The sequence below is a fragment of the Varroa destructor genome, unplaced genomic scaffold (assembly GCF_002443255.2).
Source record: "Varroa destructor unplaced genomic scaffold, Vdes_3.0 BEIS01000004.1, whole genome shotgun sequence".
Lineage (NCBI taxonomy): Eukaryota > Metazoa > Arthropoda > Arachnida > Mesostigmata > Varroidae > Varroa > Varroa destructor.
The window spans coordinates 21,373,966-21,391,163 of record NW_019211457.1 but is presented as its reverse complement, the minus strand read 5'-3'; the positions used below and the strand labels follow the sequence as shown (position 1 = coordinate 21,391,163).

Here is a 17,198-nt window from a genome sequence, read left to right as displayed (position 1 = left end):
TGTACAGTTGATGTGTCGTTTCATAAGTCTAATGCACAAACTCTAAGGAACTCCAGCCCGTCCCAATTTGGTTGGACACCTTGATCTGAACTTCTGAATCCTTGATACTACAGCTAGAAAAAAGCAATTTCGTAGACTGGTTCACATAAAAAAATAAATGGACGTACTAAAAAAATAACATGTGGTGAACACCAAATGTTGTTTTTACACGTACGCGGCCGATTTCAACTTATTATAGCCAGTTGTGAATCATCTGATTCGAACGACACATCTTAGCTATGATCTTAAAGATGCTTAGTTCAACTGAAATTCTCATATAATTAGCTTTAACTCCTTTAATCATGTGTAGAATATTTTCCTAAGATAGTTCTCTGGTGGAAGTCCAATAGAAGTTATTTGTCTTGTACTTTCGTTAAGTTTTGTTCCAACAGAGATACAAGATAAATAAGCATTTATGACTCAATCATTCAATTTAAGAATCCTTCAAAGTTCGCATCACCTCATAGAGGCTAAAAAACTACTCATCAAGAGTGCGCTTCACTTACTGAAAGAGTCTCCTGAGAAGGAGCAGTACAGAGATAGGTCTAACTTTTGGTTTGGGGTCTCAGCTATATATAGTACCACCTATGTTGCGAAACAATGCTAATATCAGCTGATTAGCTGCGTTCTAGTTGCCGGTTGAAATAATGGCAAGAAAACCAACGAGAAACTAGCCTTATCTAATTCGAACTTTTGAGTTGTAACGTTCAGGCAAGTACTTTGGGAGCTTGAGTAATCGAGGTGCCTGCTAATGCATAGAGACCCACATAGGACATCAGTTGTGCTCTACCAACAGAACAGGTAATGACTTGTACGAAGTGGTAAATACGATAAATATACGAAGTGGTACGCATATACTAATTACTCGGAAAGGAATGCTGGACGCGAAATATAGGCATTACGATTTCCATATAAAGGTTTGTATGTGTTTTTCAACATTAAGTAGTGAAACGGCTGATGTAGTGCTTCCAGAGATGAATACCTATGGTTATGAGGAAAATCTATTCAGTATTAATCCCTAGTAGCACGCATTAGGTAACTATCAAGCGAGACGACCTGGAGCTTGGCATACATTAGTAGTCCTGGTGACCGAAGAAAACGGCACCATTAAAAAATAAGCGACAAGCTGTACTTAATGTAGCAATATTGGCGTGGGTTTACAGTACTGGTTTAACCTTTTTACGAAAGGCCAATGATACTGTAGGTAAGCCAGTAATATTATTGCCCGTCATATTATTGATTATCAACGGTTGTCAAGCGGACAATGACACTAAAGCTCGAATATCCTGCCCAATCCTGCCCAAATTTACTTTCAATGCAAACTTTCTACCGCAGGCGGAGAATGCAACATCGGTGGAATTTGAGCGTACGCAAACTGTACTTTATTCCCACAATGGGTCGCTAAGGCGAAATTCGATCGCAGAAGCATCCTACGAAAACAAGCAGGCAAATGCCTGTTTGCTTTTATTACTATTTTATTAACCGTTTCCAGAGTATTGTAAAAAAGCTCCCTACAGCCCACATGAGATTTTAAATATGGGTAACGTTTTTTAATTCCAGCAGAATGGAGTTTAAGGCCAGCAGGCTCGGGACAGCTTGCTTCTTTGATCAGTTGATTTGGAAAAAAATTGAGATTTTTTTACGACTGCCGCATTCCCTCAGTAAAGTCCATCAATCTGCTTCCTTTGGGGCCATAGGAAAGTTTACATTTAAGCAAGCAAACCAGCAGCTATCCAAAAGTTGAAAACTGATATTCAAATAGTGATACAATCAATAAATCAATTCCTGCTTCTGCTATTAAGAAAGTTGATACCTGTCTTCGTTTCGCGACAGCAAAAAAGTAAACTAAATTAGATTATACTTCACATATGAATAAACAGAACCCGGCAAGACGATAAAACCGAACTAAAGAATCTAGTTTCTTTTAAAGCGCAATGCAGTATACAGAAGTAGCTTCAGACGTCCAACCCATGAAGTCTGCTTATTAATGCTTCTACAACTTTCACTCCTCTTTTGTGTTAGAGACGCGTCCTACGTATTACGTACTTGCTGCTAGAATGTATTACTTTATTTCTGCATACTCTTGCTATTATTATTAGCTATTATTTACATGTGTCACACTATTTGCAACTCAGAAACAAATATGCCCTTTATTTTTTTTCTCCTGCGAGCGAACGTCTCCATTAAAGCCAAACTACTCTATGGAACGCGTTCCATATTCTTAGTATTACAATGTATATAATATTTAATAGTTAGTTCTTCTCCACACATACTATGTTAGTTAGTTATTTATTGTAAGCTTGTTCTCATTGGTTTTCTATACACAACGGAGTATTACAAGCAGCGAGCCGGTTTGACGCGCTCAAACCGACGTTTTGAATTTAAAGTACATATACTTTTTTTTTTCACTCATTATATTACGCTCTGCTCGTTTATACCTGCTCTACATTTACTTTCTGCTATATTAAAACTCCGCTATAAATCTATTACTTGATTTTTTGCATCAATTTTGAAATCATATATTCTTTTGCTGAAACCTATATGCTGATCCCGTTTGTCTTTTATCTTGTTTTTCACAAGAATTTTCACAACTTATTTGTTAATCTCTAGCTAAAATAAAATCTTGAATTTCACGTCGTAGGGTTTTTTGCTTGCAACTACTAAACCTAAAAATTTGACGATCCAAATTTTCTTGGTGAGCACTCCATATAATTGCATTCGTATCTGTCACAATTAGAACATGATTCCATATTTCCTTTTTTATTAATGGTCTATTATTAGGCTGGAAAGAATGTTTCCGCGATTTTTTACTGAACAAAAAATACCATATTTTTTATTTTTGTGTATCCACGCTATGTATTTTCCATCATTATTGCATCATATAACGATTCTCTGCAATTTGTCAACCAATTAATTCATTCCTTCTCGTAGGAAATTTTCTGGTTTGGTGTTGAAGAACCTGCCTATGCAAGTTTTAAGACTTCTTTATTGTATGGTCAAATGTACGGTCTCTATATTCATTTTCCACTGAGCGGAAATATGAAAATGTGTTGACGCAAGGACCAGAGAATATGGAAGCCGTAATAAAATTTCCCACTCGGAAGTCCAGAAAAATACCATTGACTACTTTTACCGTTATGGCTTTGCGCTTTGTATGGGTCGGGGCAACCTGACCTCATTTTCCTCATGAATGACCTTTCCGAATAACCCAATTGACTCTATGAATTTGAGTTAAACGTGTAATTGCCGGTGAATTAGGCCCTCGCAGATGAAACACACATTATAACTTTCTCTGAATGGACCCTTGGCATCTCTTCCGTAACCACCCATTGCATTTCTAATTCACATTGATGAACTGGCATCACTTATTCTTACGGGTGACAATTCTGTGTAAAAATTTGCTATTGTAGCCGCGTATCGTTCGATCCCGGGCGAGATATTAGGATGTAATGCTAAGTGTGAATCTTGGTTGGATCTAGAGTGTTGATTAGGATTTCAGGGTCCAGGTTTCTTTGCCAACCTTTGGCTTCAGCTCATAACCTAGTGCTGCTGCCTTCTGCAACAAGGACTTGCAAGGACTTGCTTTCCTTCTTCGTACAGAACGTCACACACACTCTTTAATACCCAGTTCTTGTTCTTCAAAAAGAACAAAATAGTGCCAGAAGTCATTCTAAGGCAGAAAACAAAGTATACGTTCGTGGCTCAGGGATTTGGCCTATAAGTGGCAGACAGGCAGGCGAGTGTAACGCTCCAAGTACAACCACTCATTTGGTTTTTAGCAAAGAAGAATGACTCGATGTTTATTTGGACCAATTTTTCATATAACCATAATGATTCTAGTTTAGTAGGGGGCTTCATTAATATATCAAAGAAACGAGGTGCTAACGGAAAGGGAGGGGGGGGTCCTCCTAATTGGCATTAAGACTAAATTTCAGAGCATCCGAACGTGTGCTTTATTTTGCACCAATTTACACAAAGCAAACTTTCATTCGTGTTTCGTTTTTCTGCAATATAAGAACTAGCAAAAATGTATAATTTAAATCTCTTCCCAGGATTGAGCTTGAAATATACTTTGATGATATCTAAAAAAATGGCCTACATACGTTGAATTCGGTAAGGATTACTTCAAAGTAATTACTGTAGGGACTAAGATTTATATCGTTGAGGTAACGTGCGGTTGGTGCCGGTGTCACACTTCCAGATTGACTAAACGACTGAATTAGTGGTCGATTGTGCATACGTTGCAAGTTGATTCCCTTTTCTGCAACAACGGACTGGCTGGAATCCATATCGAAAACTCTGAATGCTGAAACCAAGATTCGAACCGGGATTTCAGCGACACTAGAATATCTTACTGCTCTTGGACCGTTAGAAGATAAGCATGATAGCCTTAGCGATGATTACGAACTACCACGTGATCTTCTCTTTGTTTCGGCACCTCTGGCAATTTTCTCCAGTCGATTAAATGAGAAGTTTAGATTATGTACATTTATTATGGGAGAATTGATTCTCACTTTAATCTGATAAACCGGGCATTTTTAATGACTATGTGTATGGGAGTAGAATAAACAAAAACCTTTATGGAATGTTGCATTTCCCTCATTGAAGGAGTTACCCTACCAATCAATTCAGAAGATTCCTCTAAATTTTGCAAAATTGCTCGTATCGCACTATTTCCTAGCCGAGCCAGTTCGATTATATTGGAGATGAAATAAAAAAAAAACTCGGATCTAAGAAATAAATGAGAGCTATAAGAAAGCTCAAGGTGTTGGCCAAATGGAAACTAATTTAGAGGGTGCAGGCGCATCCTTCTGCTATGCTAATATTGTCTTGTAAAGAGTGGTAAATTTTCACCGATTTGAAGGTCGTCAGGTGCACTGTTTATTCTGTACACAGAAAATGCAAATCTGCTGCAGGGGAACATTTTTTCTACACCGGTAATCCTTTAATCCTTCTACTCGAAGAAATGGGCTTCAAAGCACTTCGATGTGGCCGCCGCCTTTCTAACGTCGCGATGTTTTATTGCTTAAACCCCAAATATAATTACAGTCGTAAAAAGGTATCGCCAATTTTTGAAAGGATTTGCTTATTTTATTATTAAACAGATCACCTAGGCTGATATGTGAAAGGTCGTATACGGACAGTATTCTACTTGATTTCTATATTATAAAGTGTGATTACCTCAATGTATAAAAAAAAAAAAAACTTATTAGCAAGAAGGGAATACTTGTCAGTATCTTAATGTTTTATCGCTTTTATCATTTCCAAATTTGTGGTGGTAACTAACATATTTACATTTGTAGATAAAAACTATATTTTACCCAGCGCAATCGTTTTGTTGCACACTGCTCCATCAGTACGCAACTACTGCATATGTATAAGGCTGGGCATTATTGAAATACGCGTCATTTTCTTCCTGTACATTTTAATCACAAAATTGCTTATGACAGCATACTTGTTGTATAGCATAATCGGACGCTTTTCAGAAAAGCTTCGTTCAAGGAGACATGTGAAATATTTCATGACATTTATGATCTTTAGAATTCATCTATCAGTAAAAAAAAATTCATCATCATATCGGTCTACATAACGAAGTGTGGGATCGTTAGCTGATACAACTCATAGATATTTTAGAACAAGTGCATGACTAAAAACTTGTAGTGTACACCAGCTGTAAAGCAATCGCAACCCTTTTTAGGGGAGATATGAGAACACATATATCATTCACAATTCAGTAACATATAAGACATCCATCATTGTGATCTACATACCGAAATGTGGACTCGTTGTTCAGTAGCCACTACACTTACCCCATCTCTTGCTTTTATTACTGCTTCCTCCTAATATTTGAATGCTCAGTTTTCAGATCTTGTATTATTGAACGCTATTCATTTTCCTCAACTTCAACTTTTTTTTACATTCCTTTGTACTTCTTGCGTATTTCCAGTATCTGTATTCTAATCCTTCTAGTTATGCCCGATTTTTTTAATAATACAGGTTTTTATCAGGTTGAAATAAGTTTCAGCTTGTCCCGGATATTCTATTATATGCATCTTACCGCCCAGCCTTATGATTTCGCCTTGTGCCTTACTTAACAAATCTGTAACTCTTGGCACTGGTTGGTGGAATATCACGATCTTATTGACCAAATCAATGTGCATCTGATTCTCGTTCTCGGCTTGCCGCAGGTGGTTCGAACTGGCTTCGATAAGTCGATTACGTTGTTCTTTAGCCAAATGTTCGTTTCATCGTTGATTAGTTTCGTTTTTCAACGTTCGTAGGACCTCACTCCAGGCATGCTATCTGTCGGCGTTCCGACCAAGTATAAATCATCCAGCACTGGAACAGCCAATAACACACTTCTTTTCTACTTAATTGCTTTTAAACGTTCCAACTACAGCCATTGCCATCGTTTGAGCTTACCCTGGACTATACTTACTATCATTTAATTTAGTAGGCTTATTTGAGCCATAATGTATACCACCCGCGACAGTATATCCTTCTTTCCATCTTTTAACTCTTGCGTGTATCTGATCTTTAAGGCTGTTCCATCGTGGTTTTTAGATTAGTGATAGTCGCTATTAATGATAACTACCTGTAATTTAGGTAATTGTTGCGTCTGTTGCATTTTAAAGCCCTTCGCGCTTCTGTGTGCACATTTGTGTATTTCTTACACATTCGTCTACTAAAGTTCTCACCTTTTACCTCTCCTCTTTCGTATTGCTCTCTTTTCCACTTCCCTTTTCCAGCCTACGAACGTCTACGCTTTTTTGCTCTTTGCTTTCTTGTATATTCATTCTTTGTTTAAACGATTTGTTTTTGTAAATCAGCTACTGTTACTTTAGATTTGCATCCAGGGCAAATATGTTTAAACACTATATAGCTGTATTTTCGACTAATTTTTTTACAAGTACTATTACTGCCTCACTAGTCCTAGTTTACTTTTACGGAACTGCCCTATTGAGTTGTTACAGTGGCGTTGCACATGCCTAGGTTAAATGTGATGTTATTTCACTTTCTGCTTCTGTACTTTCTCCTTATTTTCGTTGTTTTTAGCAAAAATCAAATACACGTAGAGACGTATCGTCTCTACATGTATTTGATTGCACATATTTTCCTCATATTTCTTCTATATAGTTCATTGTTTTAACTTGACATGTGCAATACACTTCAAATCCCAAAAGCATTTGAAGTCCACTCGCGTGTGGGTGTGTGTGTTGGTATGCATACGAGAGTAGCGTGCTAGGATGTTAGGCGTACAATAAAATATTCGTTCATAGGTATTGTCGGGGTCATTGCAATGTAACAGCGAACTGAAATGAGAAATCGCATGTATGCAAATAGTAGATCGTTGCGTCTGCCATATATTATACGTACACTTACGTATGGTTCCGCCTAAGACATTTCTTGTAACCAATTTCTCGGTACGGCCAGATTTTAATGCTGTTTCGTAGTGAGATGTAAGCGACTGTATTCGTGTATCTCTACCTCGAAAACGAGATCCAAACTTCAACTCGAACACACAAGATAAAAAAGTTCTACATTTTGTAGTCACCACTATTTTGACTTCTAAGCTTTACGTTACCAAGAACGGCAGCATGTGTCTTGTTATTGCGTCGTCATATTAGACAAAACAGCAATTCAAAATACAAACTTTGGTTTTAAGCTGCCACCTTTCCTAATAAATGAGACAAAAGCGTCTTCTGGGATTTAAAGAAATATAGACTTCATAGAAATAACAACACTCAGAAAGTAATTATAAATATCCTGACAAGTAGTCGCCAGGGTCGTCTGATCAATAAAAAGTGATCTCTCAAATGAGTACTTTTTGTATAAGAATTAATGATGATCCCATGGTGTTGCAGTGAGGGAAGCGCTTGGTACAAAACAAAAGAAACATAGGTTTAAAACCGGGCGTAAACATTTTCGTGCCGGGACCAAACCATCTGAAGGGATGCTTGAAAACAGTACCGGACTTGAAACAAATAGGTATGAACAATATGGCGAGGCCCATGTTTTATTGCGCACGAAACCATCAAAACCATCAAGCATTTAATCATCTTGAAGCGTGAAAAGCTTCATCACGTAATAACAAAAAAACGACCTCTTATTTACGGCACATTCATCTTTTTTTATATCTTACACACAGAGACACAGAGAAGATTCTACTTAGCACTATCCATATTTCAATCATGTCACATTTTCACCCAGTGCTTTCGCCTGCCGGCTAGCCCACCTTTCTTTTGCGCTAAATTTTCATTAGTATATACAAATTTGTTGTATTCACTTAAGCTTACACAACATCGCAGTGCCATGGTATCATGGCATTTTGCAAGAATGGTTTTTTTTATATCCTTTTAATTATTGAGAAACCTCTAGCGAGTACTTGCTGTCGCCCTTGGGTAGCATAGGCAGCTCTGTATTCTTGAACATAGCTGTGGGAGCTCAGTCTGATATATATTAGGTATAAGATACCATTAGTGAGATTATATACCGATTTATGGCCGTATGGGCATTAAGTAGGTCAGTATGTATATCTACATATATATCTGTAGATAAACGCACTGGTGGTATCTTGGAGCTAATATATATCAGATTGATATCCCAGATACTTCCAAGAAGAAGGAACTATCCAGGGGCGATATCAAGCGCTCGTCAGATATTTCTCGAAGATTAAACAAATGTATATATATATATATATATAAATTATATATATAAATTGTTCGCAAGCACACGCCTCCGCATCGACTATCACACTTACATAGGAATATATGATAACGACTATTACAAGGTAACTTTATATTCGGAACTCGCTTACTAAGTATTGGTCCAGGTTTAAATAACCAAAACCAAATTATTCATAGCCAGATGTGGAGGGTAAGGCAAAAGTCTCAGTTTTAAAACCAAATCTCTACAACTAAAGAAATAATGCCCCTTAATGAAACAGAAAATATACAAATCATCGCGATCAAGGATGCAGCACAGTTGTAATAGAAGCACCCTAATACGACTTCTATATGCCAGTAATACTATATTATAAGTATACTGCAGAATGTTATACGGTGGTGCATATTAAAAGTGCAACTAATCACTGTTTAACCATATCATCTAACCAACCGATAATTCTTTACTGTACCTCTTGGATATGTGGAAAATTTTCGATTGAGCTCAAGAAACAGAGTTAATAGCTACTCAAAGCTGGAAACTAGAAATACACACAAAGTTCTATCGCGATAGCTTAGATGAAAGGCCATAAATTTGACTTTTATGGTACGGCATGTACCTCCACTGACATCTAAGCTTTTAGCCTTATGTGAATAAATGCTGTCTTTTTTCTCCTATGAAGTCCTTTGGAATTCAAATGTTTGCCGTAAACTGTTGGAGCATCCCTTCGTATTATATATACTTCTTCATATACCCTTGCAAGAATTATATCTGAGATTTGAGAGAGGAGTAGGTTTTGCCTAAATCTACAGTCCATGCAAAAAATCGTATATCATCGGAAATAACGTAAACAAAGCAATGCTTGTTGTCCTAAAAGTTCAAATAAAATGTTAGATTAGAACCAAAGGCAATTTTTTCACTCTACAAAGCAGCTTTTTCACTCTTAAAACAACTTCATCCATTGTATATTCGCCATCAGATCCAACTATCTTTTAACTATTTTATTCCATTTCACTAGAAATTAGCAAATATGGTGTCAAAGAACTTGTCCAGCCAGGGTTTAAAACGATTCCTTTTGTTCCATTAGTGAACGATGACAGGGAAAAATTGTAATACGTAGGCGGGAGATCCAGAAAAAATAAGTGCAAAACTATCTCGCACTCAACACTGTGCAGAGAGGTCCCCATAATCCTGTGCATGTGCCGCCTGGAATTTTCAAGGAGGTGGATAACTTTGGTTCGTGTACCAAGTTTATTCTGTTATAAAGCCTTATATGCCTTATAATTCCTCGTTGACCGATGCTTTTCATGAATTTCCCGTTGTGGAATACAATTTTTTTCGACGGAGGTCTAAATAAATCCTGGGCTTAGGCTTATCTTCAGGAGATGCTGTAGTTATATTTACAAGCTATTATATTTACAATTTTAAAGCTAAGAAAACTCGGTAGCATCTTGTACGTTAAGTGGTAAATATCACTCTACGATTGCCCCCTGGAGTTTCCCTAGCTTTTCCCGTCAGTGGTATTGAACACCAACAAAAAAATCCCAGAGGAAGAGCACATGAGCGAAGCGAGTTTCGTATGCCTGTTATTTCAATATGGTTCTGATAAATTATGAACCGAACTGGATCACCAAACAATACTGGGGGACAAAAATGTCGAGCAAATCCAACAAAAGTGACTTTGGAACAACACAATTCAAACAATAGGCGGCAAGTTTGGTACCACTGGGTCATTTGGAATGTTTCCAAAGTGGCATACCGACAACGGCTGCTCATAGCGTAAACGCATTTATTGAAAACTCCCAAGACATTTACACGAAAGGTTTTTGTAAATATACTCCAGGCATCTTTGAATTGCGTAATACGGACGCTGAATTTGAGAATGTATCGGCCTTGCTTTATGGCTTACTAATAGACTATTTGGTCACAGTGTAATAGCATGCTTACCAAAGGATGACGGTCTAATAAAGCTCACTACAAATTTTCAAGAGTCTAACACAAAACGCTTATTTGATGTTAAAGCAGCAGCTAAGTCAACTTGAAATTTATGTTTAGGTGGCCAGTTCGTAATTGTTACCAATGCCCTGTATATATATATGCGACGGGAAATGGTTCCGTTACGGCTAGTACAATAGTTACAATACACTAACAGTATTTTTCCACAAAATGATGTCGCTACACTGGGCACAGGCTACGCGTAGGTTCCTAAACGAAATCTGTACTAATCAGATGGATCTGTCGGCAAGGTCCAGTGCAGTAGTTGACTCGATAACCCAACTCTTACGTTAACGGACCTCACCTGGTTTGTTAAAGCTAAGAGCATCGATGAAAAAGTTCACTGCATAAAGCAGATGTGGCAAAAAATTGCGAACTTTGCGTAATCGTTTGTGTGGGAAACGGACTGCAGATTCTATAGATATTGAAAATCATCAATTAAGCTATTTACGATCTGTAAGTTGAATATAAATTGCTGCTTGAATTACTACTGTAGTCATTGCTATCTACTGTATTTTAGACATATACTAAAGTATCACATAGTATTTTAACAACATGGAGATATTATTAGGGTGCTTCACTTACAAATATATTGCACAGTTCAATCCATTCTTTATTGTAATGACTTTTGTATCTTTTTTTTTCTCTCCAATTGCCAAAAGACATTTGCCACGTCTCATTTATAAAAGGTTGTAATAAAAATAAAGACACGCTATATACATATTCTAATACACCGTCATGTTTTTCCGCAGGTTTATCTAGTTGTATTTTCAGACCCATCAAACGCCAATCATAATATATTTAAAATAAAAATTTGTCTTTGTAGTCCAAAGATACCGCCCGGAGCTATCTATACCTTTCTCTATGTGAAGACGCCACTTCTCACTACCGGTAAAATCTGGTTCAAAGATCTGCCATGCTGACTACGTGTTACCCGACGCCAGGCGAGCTGCTGAGAGGCAATGAGAAGCCCTGCTCTTTTATGCTATTAATTTGTAGGACATTACGACCCCCTAATTCAAATCACTCAGGATGCCTGTCTATAGTCGTGACTGCAGTTTATGCCAGTACCGAACGTAAACCAGAAACATATGGCTGCAGTTTTCTCGCTCCTTCCTTATAACCTCAGCCGGTCCTCATCGATTTCAGATGGCCGATCAAAGTGTGGTGCATCCTTGAAATCCGAGATGTCATTATTAAACTTCGACATTCAAAGAATCAAATCGGCACCACAGATATCATAAAAATTTAATGTTGCTTTGGCAGCTTTTCCACCTCACCGAAACGCGAAATAGAGCAAACGTCGCAAAAATTTTTTGCCGGGAACTTCAATCTTTGTAGCCTGAGCTCAATGTAAAATTCCCTTCATTACACAACGAAATCACAACGAACCTACGCAAAAGAGAAAACACCTTAAATAGTTCATAAAAATAAACATATATTAGAGAATTAAAAGAGAAAGTAGACATTAAAAAAACCGTCGCTTTAGATAAATGCGTAGCATGGTAATTCCTAAACTACTTGATGTTACAAGATATGGCAACCGAATACATTGAGGATAATGTGCGTAAGCAAAATAGCTTCACAAAGTGTGTATCTGTAAGATGGTAAGCCCAGTGCAAGAGGCTATATATATATAAAAAAATAGGAAAATCTATTTCAATGAATAGCAAAATCTATACAAAAAATGATTTCTGCAGAAAATTTCAAAACAATCTACTAGGTTCTGGTCTTTATAAGACTAACCTAGGAATCGCCCAATTAGCGAAGACTTGCTGTTGAATACAATGAGTTTATACACATATGGATGTAACAATAACTTGCAGTGTGGTCGATTCAAGAAAGCATATTTCCCTAAATGCCAGATTTTCGGTGTGAACTATGAGTAGATAAATATACTCATGTGGGCGAATCGTCATCGTACAGTTTCCCTGAACCGGACTGATTCCAGCATGTTTAAAAATAGACGCAGCAATATCATGTCACTATAACCTAACCTTCAATTAGATTGAGCGCATCAACGTTAATAGTTTGAGTTGAGCTACTACATTGAATTTTTAAACTTATTTAATGAGTTGATTCCTTGGCAAAGACAAACAATAATGGATAAAGAATATCATTGCCGCAATCAGATTAAAAAAATAAAGCTACACGAATCGCGATAGGGTATGACAAAAATCCAGGATTCAAGTATTAGCATTTGAAGATTTCTTTAATGTTAAGTAAATAGTTTTTTATTTTTTCCGGGCATGAAACACTATAAACCTTTAACCACTTGTGTAGATAAAGAGATTTTGCAGTTTCATACTATAGGAGTATTTTTTTAGACAAGACAGAAGAAAAACACAGCTAATTCAGTCTAACGAATCAGAAGATGCATACTGGCATTATTCAGCCAGCTTATATTCTAAAAGCCGAAATAACTAGTCTCTAACCTTGTCACAACTGCGCTAGGTGATGGGCTTCTACGTCGACTGTAAAGAGGCTCCCGGTTCCTGCGATTGTCGGCTCTATCCACCGTAAACCTGAAAGTACACGCCGCATTAATAGTCAATGACTTGCTTTAGCAGAGCTCTAATAACATTACATTTTTTGGCTATCATAATTTCAATTATTGGTGATAGCAAATAACTGCAAAAATCAAACTGGATATCTATAGCTTAGCAGAAGGTGAAATCAATTGTAGGCTGAATCCCTTAATAACGTGTACTTGGACAATATAAAACTAACAAAATAAACAATCCACAATAACAATGAAAAGTAATTATTTTTAAAGATTGTTAATTTAATTTAAAAAATTTTGAATATAAGATGAAACAATCTTGGAAATAACATGAAGTACTACCAGCATCAACAAACATGTGGCATATATATATGTAGACAACTTAGCGTGATAATCGACTACTCCGCTGGGTTGTTTTTATTTAGCCACCCCTTGTGCCTTAGGAGGTCTCATTGCTCAGCACCGTGTACAACGCACGGACAATAGGCAAGCGTGAACTGCTGAGCAAAACATTCGTTTCAAATTTCTTCCCCCTTAATGGCGGGATTCAGCCCCCTCGTTGTCCTCAAAGATAAAGACGAAATAAACCAGCCGTCATCGCAAAAAACTTCTTTCGTATCTGCTGGCAAAAAGACTTAAAACTTTTATTCATTTAAATATATAGGTAGTACTAGATAAAATAATCCACTGGAGCCTTGCTCTATGATGCGGTGAAAGCATGTATATGCACGTCTCCAATTAAAGTGCGCGTACATTTACTTGCTTACCGTTTATCATAATAGATCATAATATTATACAGTATATAGCGCTTCATGGTTGCTGGGTCAAAGCGTTATAGAATTTCTCTCTATTACGCAATCATTGACGGCTTTACCTCTATGTATAAGGACCTTTAATATGAGGACTAATCACGTGCTCGGGGGGTGAGTGAGATACCCATACTAACTGAGGATTCAAAAAGCATTATACCTCTAAAACGACACAGAGAATTTTACCCGTTGATGTCAAAAAACCTTAAGTAGCTTCAGCAATACACGTTCGCAGCACCTCAAAACAGCTTTTGATTCCAAGTAATACAGTTTCAAACACTATCGCCAATGCCGGTGCTTCAAACAAGCTTAACATAATAGCTTCACTACTCTAGGTGAGCAACATAATAATCGCTAGAGCCTCCACAAATATGGAGCCACTGGCTCGACATCACTTTTAATTACAGAATTTTGGCTCTGCGAAAGACTACAATATATTAAATTATTTATATTATATACTATAATAATATATATTATATAGTTATATTAAATCAAGCTATAATCACCTGCTCATAAGTATTCCGGAAAAGCGAATTAGTGTGCTTATAGGAAATGGAATACTGTAATTAAAAATTTACCAAGGTTTTTCTCATCCGATGTTATTGAGTGTAGCATCACACGTTCCAAAAAGCAACAATTTACAAAAAGCAACACCGCATGTTTCGCCGTGCGAAACATGCGGTGTTGCTTTTTGTAAATTCTCTTAGAAGTAACCCAGGTGCCTCAAATCTCCTACCGCTCTCTGGAAGCCCCCTTTAATTTGTTGTCTGTTATATGAATGGCAGATATAAAACATCCCAGAAAACTACTGCCTGGACGAGTGAAACTTTATCTGAGTTCATCTAAAAGGAACTCATGGAGTTCCTCCATATTCATTCCAAAAGCTCGGAATCTTGATCTATATCCTGCTTTCCCACAAATTGTGGGCTAAAGAGATAAAATTCTCTGATGCCAGATATATTTCCAATAGCCATACTTTCTCTGGCGCGCAAGAAAGGATTCAAGGCGGAGTTTACTAACAGAGGGCCAGTATGATTAACTAACCAGCCACTTCAAGAATTAAGCTACTTATTACGGAAGGCTGTGTATATATTACTAGCCATAACGGGTTATGTCAATGCCTTGTCAGATGTGTACGATTCCCTGGAAAACGGCCAATGAGGCACATTGCTAATGGAATAGAATCTACAATCTGCTAACAGCAAATAGCGAAAAAACGCTACCTTTCAGAGGTATTTTAGTTTAGTTCTCGTCGATTTGGCCACTTGCGGATTAAACCATATGAATGTAACTAAAGGCTGGAAGGTCCTAGATGAGAAAGAAGATCTTTGAAGAAAGAAGAAACCATCATGGAATCGAGTTCTCAGTAGTAGTACATATATTGTATCGTAGCTAAAGATGCCACCTTTGAAAAAATTAAACAGTGGCTTGACTCCGAACGACGCCACTAATCTGCATCAACTGCTTGTGAGGATATGCGAACGAACAAGGATACACCTTAGTAAGAGGAAGCCGGTAAACCTGAAGCGCTGGCGACGTAAAGAAATGGCTGAAAACTGCAGAAGGCGCCAGGAAAAGGCCAGAAAAAGTTAATAGAATAAACAAAAAACGGAAACGTTCTTAATAACCTTCAGATTTCCAGGACACTTAGACACGGCGTTTAATACAGCAAACAATGATGCTCAAAGTAATTTTTAAAAGTGAGAGGCGATACACCGCGACCGCTGTCACAAATAAGGCAAAGTTGAACAAGGAAGCGAACGAGCAGAAGAGAGAAGCCATAAGAGTCCTCCTCCACAGCCATCCCGACCTTGATTATACGGAGCTTGTCAACTTTTATATGAAAACGGAGTTCGTGCTGTTTCTTTACAAAAAGCTTGGCAAGTGCCAGTACCTACATGTTTATAATCTCTTGCAGTAATCATTAAGGTCGCCACAAATATGATTAAAACAAGTGACTTATCTGAGCTGAAACTGAAAATATAGAAAGGTCACGCTCATTTATAAAGGAAATTAATTTTACCGACCCGCATGTCTACTTGGAACACTGGCGAATAAGATCTAGGCCATTGCAGAGGAACTGAGAAACTTTGCAGAAGACGGGGAGGATTCGGCACTGCTGTCTGATAACGAGTGTAGCTTCATTAAAAGATCGATCAGCAACCGACAAGAGTAGATTTTTTTAACAATGATTTTGGATATAAAGGATACGTTTTATAACTTGCCTTTAAAATTGCGATGCTTAAAATTAAAAGATAGCAACGTCCAGCCGTACTTGTTCACATTGCTTTCAAAGCTTGTTTAAAGATAAGACCATCGGTAACAAAAGTACGTCCTTATTTACGATTGCCGGGGTTACGTAGAGGTCATTACATGACCTCTTATATGGAACCTTGTATATGACAGGAATTCTTCGCCCGGCAGAATTGCTGATTAAGGTTGAAGTAATAATATATACAGCCGATCAAAGGATAATTGGCCGCGCAAGAAAACCGGAGATCAATCAGTTAGTTTAACAAATATCTTAATAAATATGCATGGCTAAAGTTAGGCCTGGAAAAATTAGTTGGCAATAAGAAAGCCAATAGGAAAATTGTATGAGCCATGTCAAACGCCGATAGGCAGAACGAACAGGCTTATATCTGCAGGAGAACTACTGTACCTAAAGTAACGACTTTTAAACCAAGGAAACTTCTTCGCATAACATGTGTGTCTTTAGGGTATCAAATATTCTGGACGCTCAAAATCTACGCTCCACTGGTGCTAACGGGTTCTACACCATGGAAGCTGAATGCACTAGGAAGCCGCGTTCTGTGGAGAGATTCGATGAAGGACACCAGCGAGGCAACTCCGCGGGTCTGGAAAAATAAGTGTGCGAAAATCCCAACAAAGGCATCGGATACAATAGTCATAAAGATATTTATCATAAATGAATGAGTTCCATACTTGCTTCACATGAAAGAGGTTCTGGGCTAGTGGTGTCCGATCCGAATGCAAGGGTATTACTCAAACCTTTTACTAAAAAACAGGGACTGTTAACTGCTGTAACTTGCATACTGCTTGGCAGCATCATTTGAGCAGCCATTCATGAAAACGCAAACGAACAAAGATCTCCGATGCTCAATTTACCTACAGTATGGGACAAAACTATCAGTTGAAGGAGAAATGTACTACTAAGTACCATCAGT

At 37.6% G+C, this 17,198-nt stretch overlaps 1 protein-coding gene across 2 annotated transcripts in view; it reads right to left on the bottom strand.

Moving 5' to 3' along the window:
- Positions 1 to 17,198, bottom strand: part of LOC111248704 (uncharacterized) — a 55,745-nt gene that overhangs the window by 18,573 nt on the left and 19,974 nt on the right. For both annotated transcript variants that reach the window (XR_002672658.2, XM_022801506.2), the window contains exon 9: positions 13,134 to 13,223. Coding sequence is in view for 1 of the 2 variants with exons in the window: in XM_022801506.2 (XP_022657241.1) it covers positions 13,134 to 13,223 (90 nt within the window). In the remaining variant the exon portion in view is untranslated. The remainder of the gene's footprint in view (positions 1 to 13,133; positions 13,224 to 17,198) is intronic.